The 20034-nt window shown below is 38.1% G+C and overlaps 1 protein-coding gene across 6 annotated transcripts in view; it reads left to right on the forward strand.

Annotated features, from left to right (window-relative positions):
- The window catches only part of fam172a (family with sequence similarity 172 member A), a 267655-nt gene that overhangs the window by 44156 nt on the left and 203465 nt on the right, over positions 1–20034 (forward strand). For all 6 annotated transcript variants that reach the window (XM_012959791.3, XM_031897951.1, XM_031897944.1 and 3 more), the window contains one exon: positions 298–489. In XM_012959791.3, the coding sequence (XP_012815245.1) occupies positions 298–489 (192 nt within the window). The remainder of the gene's footprint in view (positions 1–297; positions 490–20034) is intronic.

The following is a 20034-nucleotide window of genomic DNA, read 5'->3' on the forward strand; positions in this document are numbered from 1 at the left end:
TTTACCACCCTTGTGGCATCTTTCATGTTTTATCATGGAACTGCCCTAACTCTAGACAAGATATGTTTTCCTTACCATTCACTGGGTTGTTGGTTACAAACAGAGGTGGGAGAAAGTATTCTATCAGAAACAAAAGTGCTGTTTTGAAGGGAGGAATGAAATACTGAGATACTTTATGCCGATTTTATCAACATAGTCTGTTACTGTACATGCAAATACAATATACCCTACTGTGTTGTGAATTTATTTTATAAAATGCGTGGTTTTCTAAACATGTTTCTCTGCATTCCTTTTCAGGTAGATGCTACTGACAGCGAGCCAAGGAGTTTTATTTTTATGAGCAAAGATGCAATGACGAATCCAGACAAAATGTTAGTTTTAATACATGGAAGCGGTGTTGTGCGAGCTGGACAGTGGGCACGGAGACTTATAATAAATGAAGATCTGAACAGCGGTTCACAGATACCTTATATCAAAAGAGCAATGAAAGTAAGTCCTCATTAAAGGAGGTTGACGTGGGCTGTTTGCTTGCAATAATATGTGGCTTTGCTTATAAGTCATGTGCTTTTCTATAACGCTGCTTGTTAAGCAGTGAAAATCTGTGTTATTTAGGGGAAAATGTCATTGTTGACCTAGAAGCCTCCTTGCTGAGTTTCTTGTGGATTATTAGATAACATATGCATAAAAAAAAAAACTAATTAAGGTTAGGACCTACTTTGAATTTTGGAAAGAGGTCATAAACTAAGTATTGTGGGGTTTGCCAAAATAATTTTAATTAATTAAGTGGATAAATAGCATTGTTTTAGCTGCCACTGCCCTTTCAACAACCAGGTATAACAAATATTACTGTAGAACAGGGATTTTAGGGAGTAAAAAAATGTGAAAAAACAGTCAACTCAAGGAAACTGTAAAAAGGGGGTTCTACTGTACATAATTGGTATTATTTTAGCAAGTAGTTCATCTTTTTAGCAGGGCAGCCATTAGGGGTACCCCAGTGGTAGGGGGATCCCGCCATTCACAGCAATGTCGTTTTGTACTGTCCAGTATTTTCCCTGGTGTCTGAAATGATTAACTGTATTGGGCCCCCAAGGATAAACGTGGTTTCTGATGCCAAACCTTGGATAATGCAATATTTCATGAAGCAGAAAAGAGATTTAAAAAAATGTATCCTTTTACCTGCACTTTATTCTTGGTGTCCTTCTTTTGTTTAACAGCTTGAGCAGCCTTTCTGTATTTAATGGAGAGATACACTCCTTTGAGGCATCAGTTTAATAATAAAACAGTGCCTTGTACTTGATCCCAACTAAGATATAATTTATCCTTACTGGGGGCAAAACAATCCTATTAGGTTTATTTCAAGTTTAAATCTTTTTTAGTAGGCTTAAAGCACTGAGATCCAAATTATGGAAAGACCCCTTATCTGGAAAACCTCAGGTCTAGAGCATTCTGGATAACAGGTCCCATACCTGTACAATCATGTATTTGAATTATTAGCATTTTTGCCTATAGAGAAAATAAATGAACTTTTGGGAAAGCTCTAAATTGGATGATGTAGATACTCTTTAAGCTATTAGAACTTATTTTTTCTTAGAAAGAAATTAAAGAGGAAAAAGACATTTTTATTGCCTTGAAATTCAACATCTCATATTCCATTGTTAACAATTTTGTTAATTGCTTACGTGAAATGTAATCTTTTGTATTGAAGACTCACTCAAAAAGAGTGAAGAAAAAAAAGAAAAGAAAGATTTGGAAAGGTTAAAAGCTTATTTAAAACTGACAGGTTTTGTTAGCCCACACCAACCCCTTACAGGGGGAAAGCCAAACAATAGGTTGACAGCTCCAGTGTTCAATAAGAGACTGGTAACGACAGCTTATTCCTTTATGATTTCAACTCTTGACAGAAGACATGCCAGGTTGTTGCATGGTGGCAGATGTATCAGTACCTTGTGGCCCTGTCATAATTGATCCGCAGAGCCCACTTGCAGGTCGGAAAAACCAATTACTGATTTGAAGTGTTAGCTCCTCTCCGTACACAGGATTAGAAAGCAGAATCTCTGATAGCTCTTCTGGATTGCAGCCTTCATATGTACTGCCTAGTTTTGCTGAGCACACCAGGGAATATTTAGAAATATAGCTGTGCAGCCAAAAGAAGTGCATGGAAGTTGAAGAGGTCATCCAGCTTTGCAACTAGAGCACACAGCAATCTTTAAATCCTACGCAGCATATCTAACATTTATACGAAGCGATCTCGTAATATCTACTCCAAGTACACACGCTCCAAAGTAAAATAACTATGAATAATTAAATTTAGCTCAGCCAAAAAGAGACATTTCTGCCTGGGTAAAATGGACTTAACATTCCTCTATTACATGCATCTGACGATCCATTCAGAGAGCTGGATGCCTAGCTGGGGCTCTGGAGACCTTCAGGAGAAAGAGGTGTCGAATTTTCAAAGCATGTCAAAAGCATTGGTGTTTGTATCCGGCCAGAATATCAATGAAATTTAAGAAATATGAATGTCTAAAAACGACACCTTCAAAATCAGGTTTATTTGTGTTTGTAATCCCTAAACTGGTACTTTAACATCACTTTAAAGCCATGTTATTTACATTCATAGTTCTGTGTACTTATTTCATGGAGTATGGGATGATTGATATTTATAAATTTAGATAATCCTATTAATTACCATTCATTTGAAATACTGGAATTGTAGTTTTCATAGTAGTTTTTGAATGTTTGGTTCAGTTATGAATCTAGGTTACAGTGCAGTACATACTGTTAAATTTATGCCGTCTGACTCCAATAGCCCTACATTCTCTGAAGACATGGAAAGGGGCAGAGTGTTAAAGTAAGGCGATTAATAATTGTTTTAATCTAGTTTTCAAGTTTGCAAAATTAATTTTTAATTTTGGAAATTCCAATTCATCATTTTTGCCACAAAAAAACCTTGATTAATGATAAAGTAGCAAATAAAAGGCAAAAAAGTTTGTTAAAATATTATGCCTCTATGATGGCTGATACAGACCCTTGCCCCTCCTATACCTGTCTGCCTCCATATTGTAGTCTTCTGACATGCCAGGGGCACATGTGTAATTGCTATTATTCAGTCATGGCCCAGAAGGGATACAGCATGGGCATCTGACAAAGTTTAGGAGGCTGGTCATACCACCTACGGGCACAGATGTATGGATTACTGCTGTATGGTCGGTTGCCACCTGGTTGATATATTATTGGTCTGGATGTTAAAAATGATGCTTAAGGCCACTGTTATTAAAAGGAAAGAAAGATAAATATAGAAAAGCTAGTATTTTTTTGCAGAAAAACTGGCAACCCTAGTTGTATGTGGGCTATCTTCATTTTAGGGATGCACCAAATCCACTATTTTCGGATTCAGCCGAATCTTTTGTAAAAGATTTGGCTGAATACCGAACTGAATTTGATTTGGAAGGGTTAAAGATAGCATATCTTCCATGTTTATGCCTGGCACACCCTACATGTTCATAGGACAGCTCTACCTGTTTTGTTTAATTCTCTGTGATGGGTCAGTTGTCCCTATGTGGTTGGCTAGTGTTTAAGGTGTAAAATTTAAAAGGCACCAGAGTAGGATTCTAATAGTCATATGCAAAGGAGAATTCTATGATCATGCAAAATCTAAGCATCCTACAAAGATAACAAGGCCAAAGAATAAATAAGTGATAAAATGAATATATATTTTATAGTATATCTCTCCATTTCTATATTGTGCATGGGTCCCTTTAAATAGTTTCTGCTTTTTCTTTGCGACACAGCTGGCTGAGGTTCCCAATGCTCTAGCTAAGAATTATTAGGCTTAGGCTCCAGAGTTTTTTTGTTTCGGCAATTCTCTCCCCCTCTGTGCTGTGTACTGAGATCAAATGCAAGCACTTCTTCTCCTTGTAATTCTCTGTTTTTGTCTCTTGCCTTGAAGTCTGAATTGCTCCTGCTTTGCAATATTGAGTATTTACTACTGTGTTGTTAACCTGGTGGAAAATAAGCCCTGTGATTCATTAGCGCAGTCTTAAGCTTGAATATATTAAACAATTAACTGAACTTCTGTAGGGAATAAGAGAACACCTTTTTCCATCATTATAGCTGATGAATTGATGATCACGAGCGCCATAAGTTTTTTGATGTTTTGATCATGGTGTTTGTAACATCAAGCATTTCTTCTTAAACTAAGACATCCATTCTGTTAAAAAAAAAAAAAAAAAGCAAATTATTACATCAGAAATTCACCAGCAAGGTATGTAAGGTCATTAACAGCTGTAGGCAATTTGTCTCCCACTGGGACGTTCTTGTTTAGTTTCTCTCACACGCTGCCTGTGGCACTGAATAGCGAAATTCAGGCATGTTTTTCCCCTTTGAGGAATCTCTAGGCCAGTGAATAAGTTTTTAGGATTATTAAATTGTGTTGCTTTTTCATTATCACCCATCCACAGCAATTTGCTGCAGCTTCGTTTGCCATCGGAAAATGTGGCTTCATGGGAAGCAGGTTTTAGAATAGATATGCAAATCAGGTTGATGTTTTGCCTATTTTGTAAATAAACCTATTTTAATATGTTTTATATTGTTGCACAATTTCTGTCCCTCCTGTACATATTGGTTTACGGTATCAGATGTAGAAAAGATTATTTAAAGCCCTTTAAAATATTTATTTTTCTTATTTTCAAAGCACAATAAGTGCCATACTGATCGCCAAATGAAGCAACTGTACAGTTACAGGTTACATTATTAACCCATCACCTTCTGCACTACCCCAAAGTGTTCAAGCACCACCTTCTCCCCTCTACCAGGGCAACTGATCTTTTGAAAAATAAATAGCTACTAATAAATGCAGGTTGCTGGGCTGCACTGATTTTATCTGGATTGTATTTAGAATAAATGCAGTTACTGCTCCTTCTCAGTAGATATTTTGGTAGTGTTCCTAATTTTGTTACATAACTAAGTAAACTTACTACAGCGTAAATTGGCTGCACAGTATCAGGGTGCTGCCATGGACTCCATGCCGATCTGGTGCCACCAGGGTCCATATAGATAAGCAGGCTTTAGATATGTAAGTAGAGGAAGTGGCATAATAGTCTGCATAGGGCTTATTAAACCAGGGAATTCGCTGCGGAAGAAGGAAGCGCATCGCTGCAGGTACCCCAGGCTGTGGTTTTCTTCTGACAGGGGCACCAGCCCGGGGTACAAGGTAAGCGATTTAAGTCACTTGGGGGGTGCCTAACATTTTGGCACCTCCAAGTGACTTAGCCTTTCCTTTTCCTTTAAAAAACAGAATCCAGATTCAACGCACCCAAAACCATTGTATCTGCCCTGATATCCATCAAGAAACGCAAGACTTGGAATCTGTTGGCGGATATCAACTGCGTTTGCCTGCTGCCACATGGATTCAGTGCTGGGTGTAGGCACAACTAGAAGCGTCTGTGCTTATCTGCTGGCTGACTATCCACCCTGTGTGCCCTTGCCCTTTAGCTCGACTCAAGGAACTTGCAATCGTTTAATTAACTATATATTATACTCTTAAGGGTGAAGACACACAGAGCTACTAGTAGCAGCTACTTTTTCAAACTACTGAACTCCAGAAAATACCCTGCCATAGACAATACTGAGAATGACCTCTGCTAAAACAAATGTAGAGACAATTATCAGTAAATGATCAGCATTGTCTATTTCTGTAGCCGTGACAAGTAGCTGCTACTAGTAGCTCTGTGTGTCTTCACCCTTATTATACAGACTTGCCATGTCTCTTGCATCGTTATTTATCTCGCTTATTCACGATTACTTAATTCAGGACTTGGCCTTGAGTCTTTTGCCACTTAAATATCAGTGATACCTACATGTCATGCAGCATGAATTTCCTGAAATTCAGTTTCTACAAAATTAAAATAAATTCTAGGGTTAAAAAGATAAGTTCCTTGTTATTTTTTTCCTTAGGAAATGTATGTGTGTCCTGTAATGTGCCAATATACTAACTGTATAAGCAAGTTGGTACAGCTTGTGCTTCCCTCAGTGAAGTTATCTTTATAAGCCTATATATTAATGTTTGGGCATCCTGCAGTATGATTACAAAAGGCAATGTAGATCACTACCAAAGCTGGCCATTTAACAATAAATAATGGCAGCTACTTAGTTGGAATATTAGGCTTGCTGGAGTCTGAGCTGCGGGCTTAATCCATCATTCCCACTCATCATAGACTGGCAGAAAAATGTAAAATCCTTTAAATTTATTACAACTTTGAGCCTTTGCCTTCAAATTTTTAATTACTTCTGTATTAAAAAAAAGGGGGTTTAATGTAGAACAATTCCTTATGTTAGTGGGTTATGTTCTTAAAAAAGATAAGTCACTAGTAAAAAATACGTTGGAAATATATGACATGATGCACTGAATTGAGTGCTTTCACGCCGTGCCAAATAAATGCTGTTTAAGGTTTTATTACAGTAAGTTTTTCTATTTTTTATTTTGTTTTTCTGTGATATATGCAACAGGAAAGGTGTAGGGACTTTTTTGTCCCATGAATCAAATTCTTTAGACATACAGATATGGGACCTATTATCCAGAATGCTCTGAACCTGGGGATTTCCAGATAAGGGGTCTTTCCTTTATATGATTGTCCATAACTAATGTGTGTTACAAAAAAAATTAAACCTTAAATAAACCCAATAGGATTGTTTTGCCTCCAAAAAGGATTAATTATATCTTAGGATCAAATACAAGGTACTGTTTTATTGTTACAGAGAAAAAAGGACAAATTTGAATTATTCTCCTATAATGGAGTTCCATAATTTGGAACTTTTTGGATGATGAGTTTTCAGATAACAGATCCCATAATTGTACTAGTTTGAGTCAAATGAACATTTTTTAATTTCTCTTCAAACACATTTGTAGCACATTTCAAAAATAATATTATTGTACAATTGTTCTAATGAGCAAATGTCATATTTCCTGTTGTACCATGATGTGTGTTTTACTGCACTTAAGTCTCGGCTAAACAATTAGATTTTTTCCAGCTATTTTTTTACCTTGATGTTCTCATCTGTATCTGACCCTAAGGTGTTTCCAATCTAATTTCTTTACTACAGGAACCCAAAAATGCTTCCATACACCAGGGTCGGCCTTGTCAGAAGCCAATTAGTAGCAGTTGTAGTAGCTGCAGTTATAAAGTTAGTGCTGGTAGAAGACACATAAAAGACAATTATTACAATTAGGTGCATAACTGGTTAAGTTTACCTAGAAAGTAAATTTCAGAGTTTCCTTTTTGTACATAGAGTTTAATTCTGATACATAGCAGCACTAGGCTTTATTGCTCCACAATAAAACTTGGCAGGGATTCTCCTACTGCTGGGAATAATTAGCTTGCCTTATAAAAAGGCCTATTTAACCATATGGGGGCTGGCAAGTTCTTTTTATCTTGATCAGAGCTCTTCTGTAACAGCATGACAATTGGGTAGTTGGATTCTTGGGCTGCGTTGCTCCTATCAGGGCTGGGATGTGTTGTCTTCAGATCATGCTGGAGTTTCATTTTACTACATTAAAATATTAAGTTTCCATCTTGTAGAGGATTAAAAAATATATTTTTAGTTTAGGTGGATATGATCTTAACAGAATGATTTAATTGAACTGATTTAGTTGTAAAGGCTTCTTCTCCACCCCTAAAAACACAGAATGTTGTTTTTTTTTTTTTTTTTTGTAAATAATTACAAGCACAGGGCGTTTGAGCATGATATCCTGCCCACTCCTGCAGGGTACACACAGAACAAAACAGGACTTTCTCTACTAGATTTATTTTCTGTTACTAGAATGAAGCTGTGACCTTGGCATAAGCTGAGTGTTAACGTGCTGGGTGTACCACCTACTTTTGGCAGGGGTAAGTGCTGCCCTGTATGAAGCACTACTATATGGGTTCATGAAGACATCAGTGCATATTTAAGCTGCAGGTATCCTGATGGCGTGCAGACTTACTGGCTTCATTTGCAAGTTAAACTTGGCAGCAAAGTAAATTATTGCAACAGGGCCAGTGCCAATGACTAAGGATGCCCACAGCCCTTGGTATAATTAATAGGATGCGTCTGGTGTCTTTATTTTAGCTAGAGCAAATACTTTGAGGGAGGTGTCAGATTCAGAAACAAGCAACATATGTAAATGTATATCTTCACCCTGTTATCTACTTAACAAATATATATTGGGAAACCCATTCTAACAGCAGTGTTTTTTAAAGAATTATGTTTATCTTAACCCCGTATCTACTATAAATACGTTAAACACTAATAGAGAAATAGAGTTGATGTTGCATAGACTGCATTGGTTGGGTAATCACTATGATATTGACTAATTTGTCCAACTGGTCCAACTGCGGCTCTGTAGTGAAATAATTTTGACAGTCTGTAATAAATCTCCTTAACCTGCAACCCCCATATCCATGTACACAACCTGGTCTACTAATGCCTCCTATTGGAGATTATCCACCAACCCAAAGCTGACTGATGGTAATCCTTTCTCTGGATACAGTTTTCAGCCTGCTATTTAAATTAACACTGTGGGGTGTATGGGCAACTGACAAATGAATAAAGTTAGAGTATCATGTGCCTAGTTTAAGACTAGAACAGACAGCATCCCGGACTCAGTGCAATCCTCAGCATTGTCTTAAATAAATATAACACATATATTTCTCTGAACATAGCCAATTATTTTGTGTTATCTGTGGTGCCAATAGGTTTGCCACATTAGTGCCCCCTAGAACAATATATTTATTCTGCAGAAACCATTATCATACCTGAGTAAACAGCTTTAGAAGCTTTCTCCGTTTGCCTTAGACAGCAGCTGCCATTTTAAGTAGCTTAAAGTAGCTAAGATCACACATTCCTAAGGGAGGGGGGAGGGAGTTCTTAGCATTTTCATGGGAGGGGGAGCAAGAGAGGTGAGAGAGGAGAGAACTGGGCAGACTCTGGCCACAGGGAATTAAGGCTGTTTCTGGGAGAGGAAGCCAGACACTGGAACATCATGTTTACAAAAAAAGAGAGAAGAAATCCTGTGTTTCTTTTGATAGAGGACTCTGCTACTGTAAGTGCTAACGGCTGTATTTACATAGACCTTTCTGATAAAGCTTACTTAGTTTTTACTTTTCTTTCTCCTATAAAGTGTCATTTATACATAGCAGTCACTTGTTTTAAACTTGCTCTTATATAATAAGTGTAATATTTAGATATTCTTTATAGTCATATCTTAAATAAGCCAGCAGATGTCAGCAATCTAGCCATATTTCCTTGCTTACTCAGTAATATGGCTATGAATATACTAAACCATTGCATGTACTAAAGGCAGTATTTTGCCATTTCCAGGGTTCCCTTATCATTTAGATTGCATAGCAGGTAGAATTTAGGCATGAATTATGTGTTCACTTTAACTATAAACTTACTGGGAAAAACGTCAGTTTTTGCCAATAAAACATGCTTTCTTCTGTTCCCACTTTTGCATTTTTGAATCCTTAGGCAAATTAATAGAATCTTTGAATTTTTTGAGGTTTCTGTGATCCAAAGCGATGCCAAAATGTAACTTTAAGGCTTTTAGTCATAACCTCTTATTAAACTAACTCTGTGCTAATAATGAACTTTAGATTTAATATCTAATTCAGCTTCAACCGAAAGGTCAATGTAGAAGCATGAGCTATAATTTCTGGTTACAAAGATTCGGCTTATTAGGAAACTGCTTCTTTAAAGGGTACAGAACCTGAAAAAAAGCGAACTTCAATGTGTCCTATTCTCTATTGGGACAAAGGAATTCTTTTTATTCTAGCTTACCAGCAGTGGCATATGCCAATAACAAAGCGGCAGAAATTCTAAAAGTTAAACTGGCAAAGGATTTCCAATGTTTAGTATTTTTTATGTTACTAAACACATTTCTGACTGTCAGTAAAAGGCCCCAGACTTTTTATGAAATTATTAAATGAACTGACACATTTATCTAAGCAGAAGAATGTTTACATTTGTCAGAATGTAGGGTGTTGGAGCCCACAATCATCATTGAGCTCTAACACCACTGCAAATTGCTAATATGGGAATTAACATATCGGACAAAATCTTAGTCTGAAAAAAAATAGTCTGATAAATCTGAAAGCATCAATATCCAGGGCCAAACAATCGCATTGCAGTAAAGGGGATAGGAAAAGTCGGAGTGAGGACTGGATCAGTGAGCCAATGGGGCCCTTCATCTGACAGAAAATCAAGCCTGCCTGATCGACATCTGGTCAATTTTTGTCCAGATATTGATTGGGAAGGCCAGTCTAAGGGACCCATATATGGGCAGATAAGCTGCTAAATTGATCTGAAGGGACCCGCATTGGCAGCTAAAATCTGCCCGTGTATAGCCGCCTTTAGTTTCATCCAGATCTGTAGGATTTAAATCAGGTTTATCCAGATCCATACAGTTTTAGCAAGGTCAGGTTCATCCAGAGCTGTAGGATTTGAGTATATAAAATGTTTTGGTTTTTTTGTATATGCTATTTAGTCTTTTAATATGTTATAAAGTAATGGAGCATAAGTTGTTGGTAATCCTTACCATGCTAGTTGGTTTTAGGCAAGTTAGGTTAGGTACTATTAAAGATTAAGTTATCTGCAGAAACGAGAAATACAGGAACATGATTTATAGGAAGGCCATCAGGTTCAATCTGCACAAATCCCTGTACATGTTGATCTAGAGGAAGGCAATATAGTGGTTTAGAATGGCTGTGAAAGGGAAGGAATAGTTATATGAAAAATGTCAAACTGATTTGTAGTAGTGAGTGACAGTATTACCCAACAAACAGAGCAGTTTGATGATGTGTGAGCCTGCGTGTATGTGCAAATGATGAAGCAGTCATCTTGGAAAATCCCCATTCGTTAAGTTTTGTTACTGTATGAAAGAAAACGCCTGCTCAGAAAAAAGTTTACGCTTCATTTACTTTACATTAAAACTTACTAGTGGTTCAAATCTGTAGATTTAGAGAATAACCAAGAAGTAAATCTAGCAATGTTTAATAAATGACATAACTTAAAAAACAGTCTACTCGCTATATATTAACAATAAATAGTCATTAAAAGGTTAAACATTATATTAATATTGCGTAAAAAAATGAATTGGCGATTGAAAAAAAAAATTATACAAGTTAATTAAATAAAGCAGTTTATTGTACAGATAGAAACATCTTTTGGGTCTCGAATTTTGTTTTTGGGGCATCCCCCTGCACCGCCCAACTTACAGCCCACACCAAACAGCTCTCACCCATCCTCTGCTTGTATGTTTTCTGCATGCGTTCCACATTGGAACGCAAACCACTTAAAATATCAGAAGCAGTTTCTGTGTTGTTCACTTCTTCTAAACAGTCCCTTAAGGGTAAAATATCTAAACAGGCTTAAAGGAGAAGGAAAGGCTAATAAAGAGTTAATCTCAAGCTTCAGGCATACCTTCAGTTGTCTCAATAGTGCCCTTAAGTCTCCCCATATTTCTCCTGTTCAGATAATCAGAAGACAAACAGGAAGAAAGTGTAAAAAAAAAAAAGTGTAAAGAAAGTTCCCATAATGCCTCGCTCCTGCACTGAACATGCTCAGTTAGTTAGACTATGGGGCTGATTTACTAAGACACGAATTCGAATCCGAATTGGAAAAATTCCAATTGGAAAACGAACATTTTGCGACTTTTTCGTATTTTTTGCGATTTTTTTCGTCGCCTTTACGACTTTTCGGAAATTGTCGCGAGTTTTTCGTAACCATTACGACTTGCGCGAAAAGTAACGAGTTTTTCGTAGCCATTACGATTCGCTCGTATCTTGTTGCGACTTTTTCGTATTGAGCGCTCGTAAGCGGCGGGCGAAACTTTCAGACTTAGCATGATTTTGGAAGCCTCCCATAGGACTCAATGGCACTCTGCAGCTCCAACCTGGCCCAAGGAAAGTCTCCCATAGGGCTCAATGGCACTCTGCAGCTCCAACCTGGCCCAAGGAAAGTCTCCCATAGGGCTCAATGGCACTCTGCAGCTCCAACCCTGCCCAAGGAAAGTCTCCCATAGGGCTCAATGGCACTCTGCAGCTCCAACCTGGCCCAAGGAAAGTCTCCCATAGGGCTCAATGGCACTCTGCAGCACCAACCCGGCCCAAGGAAAGTCTCCCATAGGGCTCAATGGCACTCTGCAGCTCCAACCCGGCCCAAGGAAAGTCTCCCATAGGACTCAATGACACTCTGCAGCTCCAACCTGGCCCAAGGAAAGTCTCCCATAGGGCTCAATGGCACTCTGCAGCTCCAACCCGGCCCAAGGAAAGTCTCCCATAGGACTCAATGGCACTCTGCAGCTCCAACCTGGCCCAAGGAAAGTCTCCCATAGGACTCAATGGCACTCTGCAGCTCCAACCCGGCCCAAGGAAAGTCTCCCATAGGACTCAATGGCACCCTGCAGCTCCAACCTGGCCCAAGAAAAGTCACCATACTGAAGCTTGAATGAATCCGAATCTTTCGTACTTGGCGCGAAAGCTGCGAAAAAGTCACGACTTTTTGCGCAATTCGTAACGGCTACGAAAAAGTCATTTTGCGAAACATTCGTAATGGCTACAAAAAAGTCGCGACAATTTTCCGAAAAATCACAAAATACCGATCATTACGAAAAAAACGCATTCGGACGCAGTCGGAACGTTCGTGGGTAAGTAAATGTGCCCCTATGAGTCAGCTTCCTGCTGATTGGATCAAATCACACATTCCTAAGGGGGGGTGAGTTCTTAGCATTCTTGAGGGAGGGGGGAGCAGGAGAGAGCTGGATGTCTCTGGCACAGGAATTACAGACACAATAAATCTTTTCACAGAGAAGTCAGTGCAGCGTTTCTGTGAGTGCTTATGGCTGTATTTACATAGACATTTCTGATAAAGCTTACTTAGTTTATACCTTTCCTTTTCAAATGCATTTCTTCATATTCTACTCATCATTTTCAATTGGTATACGGTGCTCCAAATAATTTGAAAATATTTTTTAAAAATTGCCAAAATTTTGCCAAGGACAACTACCATTGGCTTCTACATGATTTATACATGAACTTGCAAGCTTTTAGATACCAAAGCTTTACCTTCAACTTATTTGATTTTATTGTCCTTAATAAATATAAAACATTTGGTTTTGATAACTCTAATTGGAATTCAGCGCAAAAACATAGTTTTAATCAAGCAATTTTTTTCATTCAAACATTGAGAAATCAGCCCCAAAGTGTACCTTGCAGGCTTCCAGTGTTTGCATTAGATATCTGAGGTCTCTTGTCCTGATGCTTCCCCGCACTGCTTGCTCTGTGGTATTACAGTTCCAGGTCTGTGTGTGTCCTAGTATGAGATATGTTATCCTTAGCCCCCTGCTTATACTAAGCATCTTTATCAGTTACTAGCTTTTCTCAGGGGCAGCAGGTAGCCCAGCTGACATTCTGAAATCAATTGGAAGGATACAGAAGAGGGAAAAGGTATACAGCTAATCCCAGTTAAAAGGCTTCCATCAGTACCTCCCATATTATATTCTGGTTGTGGAGCTAAAGGATAGAAAGGATCATTTGTACCAGATCAGTACTTTTAACATAATAAGTCTAACACATTTCCTAACTGTCTCCAAAAAAAATCTTTATTTGTTTTCTTTTTCTGCCTAGAGGTTTCGGAAGTTTCTTTTTTTAGTACCCCTTATGAGAAAGGGCAGTTTTATTCTTTTGGTAACAAAAATAAAGCTGAATATCTTGAGCCCTTTTGGAATGTAGGACTTCAAATACTCATATAAAAAACTGCATGTAATTTTATGATGTAAATAGGCGGATCAGATCTTTATTTTGATATGTTAGATTAATGCAAGAATTTTATGTCAGCAATATGCAAATCTTAGACTTGGCTTTTTTTTTACACTAAAGATTATGTTTTCAGTGCATTATTGTTTAATTCACACTGCTTCTATTTACTGATGTGATGCGTGAACCGCATTTTATATAATTAGTACTGGAGACCTTGCATTTCTTTAAAGGAGAAAGAAAGTAAAAGTCACTTGGGGGTGCCACAATGTTAGGCACCCCCAAGTGACTTTAACCGCCTACCTTGTACCCCGGGCTGGTGCCCCTGTACAGAGAGAAGAGCACCAGCCCGGGGTAGCTGCAGTGCTTCCTCCTTTGTTTTTCGCTGCGCACTCATGCACAGTAGAGTGAATAGTGGAACTTAAACATTAAAGTCAGCTTTTCACTCTACTGCGCATGCGCCGACCGCTGGCATTTCAGCAAACGGAAGCCGGAAGGAGGAAGCGATCCACTCCAGGTACCGTGGGCTGGTGCTGTTTTCTGCAAACAGGGGCACCAGCCCGGGGTACAAGGTAAGTGGTTAAAGTCACTTGGGAGTGCCTAACATTTTGGCACCCCCAAGTGACTTTGCCTTTCCTTCTCCTTTAAACAGGTTTGAGGTTATCCAGATTAGAGGTATTTCTGTAATTTGGATCTCCATACCTTAATGGGCATATTTATTTTAGTCTGTAAGCCAATATCACTGGTGATGTTGCCCATAGCAACCAATCAGCGGGTAGTTTTGAACAGTCACAAGGTTTTTTTGGTTGCTATGAGCAACCAATCACTATAATAAATATGCCTCTAATGGGTAGACTTACCAAAATGTGGGTTTACAGGTCACCGCCTTTAAATTCACCCACTTTCTGATCATTCCTATGGGATATTTGGAAGCATTTTTTTCAATGGTTAAAAGTTAGAGTTTATAATATATACCATAATTTTATATTGAAAGAGGAACGTCACTCACATAGATTATTAAATGTAATTGCAATTCATTTTTTGTATGTTATTTATTCTGACTCTTGAAACAAAATAGCCAGCTGGGCATTCCCTATGCAGAAGCATGCAAGTAGCTGGAGGAGACATGAATTCTGCTACAATGTTTCACAACCAGGGGACAAACAAAAACTGTGTTTGATTGCAATTACATCTACTAATTACTGACACATTTTAATCTCTGTATATTGAGCAGTGGCTTAGAATTTCATAAGGTAAAAAAATACATTTTATTGAGTTCCCTTTTAAACAGTCACTGTACACATAATATTCCGCTAGTTGCAAATCTTTCAAAAGCACTTACTGAATGTTTACACGTGTCAGCAGTGCAAATCTGACATTTTGTGACTTGATAATCTTGGTAGTTTCATCGTTCTCACCTGACAGAAAACATTCCCTTATCGCAGAACAGTTGACCATTTTCCACCAACACTTTGTAGCGCTGACAGGCGCTAATGGAACATAGACATTAGATATCTGAATCACATTTCAAGTTGAATCACATTAGTCTCTTACAAATATTCAGAACTGTTAGGCCCATAAGGAAAGTACATGCAAAGCATTTAGAACGAACATTTTAGCACATTTAGGAGAACTAGTATAATGGAAACATAATCTCTGTTATAACCAGTTCTCTTGTATGTTCAAGACAGGAGCATATGGATATGCAATATCTTCCCAGTATGAATAGAACTGAGACAAGTTTGGCAGTTCTGGGTTGGACACAGAATTAATTGCAGGCAGGCTCAGATTGGCAAACTGTGGATTCTGGCAAATGCCAGAGGTGTTGTTGTAATATTCCATAGACTAGTGGGCCTGTAAGGGGGCTGTTTGGGTCTCTTAGTACAGGTATGGGATCCCTTATCCAGAAAGTTCCAAATTATGGGAATCCATCTCCCATAGACTCCATTATAAGCAAATAATTCTAATTTTTAAAAATGATTTCCCTTTTCTTTGTTATTATAAAACAGTACCTTGTATTTGATCCCAACTAAGATATGATTAATTCTTATTGGAGGCAAAACAAGTCTATTGGGTATATTTAATATTTAAATAATTTTAGCAGACTTAAGTTATGGAGATCCAAATTACGGAAAAATCCCTTATCCGGAAAATCCCAGGTCCTGAGCATTCTGGATAACAGGTTCCATACCTTTGATCCAAATCCAGACCTGACTGCAGTAGAGGACTAGGTTGAATTGCTCCAAGATGAGAAGAAGCCTGTTTTAAATATAATAGCTTTTTGGAGTTCAAACCTCAAAGATTGCTCCCCTACTGTTTTGTGGGATATCATAAAACCATTATAATGTGGGAAAGTAAACCAAAACAAGTTAAGCACAGAACAAATAATTCAATTTTTATGTCCTTTTTTCTATAATACAACAGTACCTTAACCTTGAGGGTAACTGACCTTCATAGATTCATATTGGTGGCAAAGCAATCCTACTTGGTTTATTTAATGTGTTTTTTTTAACAGATGCAGGGGTTGATTGACTATAGGGCGATACAACAAGCGCTATTTATAGCATGTGTTAAAAATTTCATTGTTTCTTATTTTTTGGAACTTAATGCTCGATTCACTAAAAGGACAGGCGTCATAATTAAGACACAATGGTCTTTTTATTATTTAACTCGCGATGAGCGGTTTTCTTGCGCTAATTCCCGCTGCGCGCAATATATTTCGCCGCTTGCTGTATTAGCGCACGATTTTACACACGTAACCATTACTTTCGGAAAACTACTTTTCTGAAAATGACCATTTCCCTGAAAACTGGAGGCTGCATTTCTCTAGGGCCAACACATACTTGAAAAAATCCCACTGCAATGTCCACATTGTGTTGCCAAAAGTTAATGAACCACAATTTTCTTTAAGTACCGCCTGCCCCAAGTAGGTGTTAATATTGGCACAGACTAATATTTTGTGTGTTTAACGCTTCATATGTGTTTGTGAATCATGCGTTGCGAGGTAAATAATGCGTTGCAAAATGACTTTGATGAATCAGGACTTAACTATCGCATGCTTTTTAATGCAAAAAAGCATGCGATAAGCGTTATCGCCCTTTAGTGAATCAACCCCACAGTCTTCCAAATTTTGGGAAATTCCCCTATCTGGTTCCCTGCATTCTGGATAATAGATTCCATACATGTATTTTGTTGTGGATAAGTACCAGCTGATATAAGTCATTTTTCAATTTCTGTTTTCAGCTATAAGAAATAAAAGCAAACACTGTTTTTGACTGTCGAATATTCTCATCCCCACTTTTCCGTGTGCTCTTTAGTGGCAATAAATTACAAGTCTAATGAAACATCAAACCAGACAAAATCCCCGAATGATACAGAAAACAGAGCAAATTAGAATTCCTCTCACTTTGTGCCTAGGAGCCTATTCCACCTGACTCATCAAATGAAAAATTCATCAATTAATCCTCTGACAATAACAATATATACACAAAAATCAATCCAGGATTGATTTTTTTTTTGAGCAAGAACATGAAAACCAAGTCCTGACTTAGGCGTAATGTGAAATTTCTCCTCATTTCGACCTTATTATTGAGCATAACATCTAAAGAGCTCATATCGTTATTTGTTCTTAGTCAACTACAAAAGTGTGATTGTTTGAGAATGGTATAGGAGCGAAGGAGATGTTAGTACTATCTGACTGAGCTAATAAAGTTGTCAGAACGCTGATGATAGGAAGCCCTTGAAGGCAACCAATAGAGAGAGTCAGATCACCAAGACCTGATGTTGGACCACCCGGGATACTTAACTCTCAGCTCAGTAGTGAAGGAGATCAAAGGGGAGCTAGGACAATGAAGGAAAAAAAATGAAATGCAGTGAGACTATCATTCTTTCCATAATTAGAAGCCTCACATCTTGAACATTAAGGGGAATATATATGTGTTTAGACTCCAGCGTGGCTGCCTTTACCCATCTATATTACATTTTATTTTAGAGCAGGTGCTTGGATGGGAACAGGTTTATCCATGCCTTCATGAACTGTATGTATTTAAGATTAGAAAGGGATATTTACTGTAGTAAAGATTTAGATGTATAAAATTATTCTCTTTTTTCTCATTGCTCTTTGGCTGAATTCTCTGTCAGTGGTACTTGACCATGCTTAGTAAATACAGATATGGTATCCCTTATCTGGAAACATGCTATGCAGAAAGCTGGATAACAGGTTCCTTACAGCATCTCTCATAGAGTCCAAAATTATTATTATTTATTTATTTTTTTTAATTATTTGATTTTTTCTGTTGTAGTAAAACAGTAGCTTACTAAGCTGCATTTTGGTGGCAAAACTACCCTGTTTGTGTGCACTGTGAATCCTATGAACCCATTGGAATGGCCCTTAATTCTTAAAATGGCAATTTTCTATTTAGGAGTACCCAGAGGCACATACTACTAAAAACATATATCTTTATGAAAATGGTTTATTTAGATGAAGCAGGGTTTTACATATGAGCTTGTTTATAGAGACCTGCATGGTTTGGGGGTATAGTTTCCCCTTTAAAGGAAAAAAATATATATAAACATTTTGCTTAAATCTACAAATATATAAGGATGATTGATCTTTAAGTTACCTTTTCTAAATGGGACGTTGCTAAAAGATTTGAATTATATTTGGCTTTTCTTGGTAATTTCTATGATCAGTGGTTACCGATTTGGAATTAATTGGGAGGCAAATTTTTTGTTTTTGGATAGATTGGGAAAAGACCCTAGCAGTATAGCACAGGCATCTTTAATGTCTGGGACCTGGGGTTTACTGGATGAGAGGTTTTTCATAATTTGGAAAGTTTTCTAAAAATATTTAAAAACTCTTCAAAAGCCAATTGGAATGATTTGCTATCAATGTGGGTTTTTTGCTATGTTAGTTACCATGTGGTACAATATACTGTCTTAGGGGCACATTTACTAATGTAAGACTACAAATCTGAAAAATCGGATTGGAAACGAACATTCTGCGACTTGTTCGTATTTTTTGCGATTTTTTTCGTCGCCGTTGCGACTTTTCCGCGAATTGTCGCTACTTTTTTGTCACCGTTACGACTTTTTCGCGAATTGTCGCGACTTTTTCGTATTGAGTGCTCGGAAACGGCAGGCAAACCTTTGCGACTTTGCATGATTTTGTAAGCCTCCCATAGGGCTCAATGGCACTCTGCAGCTCCAACCTGGCCCAAGGAAAGTCTCCCATAGGGCTCAATGGCACTCTGCAGCTCCAACCTGGCCCAAGGAAAGTCTCCCATAGGGCTCAATGGCACTCTGCAGCCCCAACCTGGCCCAAGGAAAGTCTCCCATAGGGCTCAATGGCACTCTGCAGCTCCAACCTGGCCCAAGGAAAGTCTCCCATAGGGCTCAATGGCACTCTGCAGCTCCAACCCGGCCCAAGGAAAGTCTCCCATAGGGCTCAATGGCACTCTGCAGCTCCAACCTGGCCCAAGGAAAGTCACGATACTGAAGCTTGAATGAATCCGAAACTTTCGTACTCGGCACGACAGTACGATTATTTCGCGACAATGCGAAAGAAAACGATCATAACGAAAAAAACGCATTCGGATGCTTTTCGGACGTTCGTGGATTAGTAAATGTGCCCCTTATTGTTGCAGAAATAAAGATTCTGTATCTCTAGTATAAGCTGCAGGACAATACAGAGGAATCTAAAAACCACAGAACATGAAACTGGGACATGGTTGCAAACTGCCTCGTAATACAGTCGTCTGCATCTTTCTAAAGGTTATATTTAGGGTGAACTTCCCATTTAAGATGCATAAGTATGTCTATATGTATTCAGTGTATAATGAACCAGTTTGGAAGAGGATGTCTGATTCGTTGTTCATATATGCATTTTATTCCGCTATGCTTTTCAGGCTTGTTACGCTGGAAGTGCTAATAGAATCCATATTGGCACATTAATCCTGCCTGTGGCACCCTGGAATCAGACTTCGTAAAGCCAACTTCTTTATAACATGTTTTTTTTCCCTTTTTTATATGCATTGCAATAATACACCTCTATTTGCGATTTAATAGCTTAACGGCCTTGACCTAACTATGAGTCTTTACCAGTAATACTGACTTTAGATTTCTTTTTCAATTTACACCTGCAGTCCGGCTTTGGGAAGTGTTGAGGAAGAAATCATTTTCCTTTCAGTATTAGTGTTTCTAGCACTCAACTTGTGAATATAAAGTGTTCTGTGTGGATATGTGATAT

This window comes from Xenopus tropicalis, chromosome 1 (assembly GCF_000004195.4).
Source record: "Xenopus tropicalis strain Nigerian chromosome 1, UCB_Xtro_10.0, whole genome shotgun sequence".
In the NCBI taxonomy this organism is placed as follows: Eukaryota; Metazoa; Chordata; class Amphibia; order Anura; family Pipidae; genus Xenopus; species Xenopus tropicalis.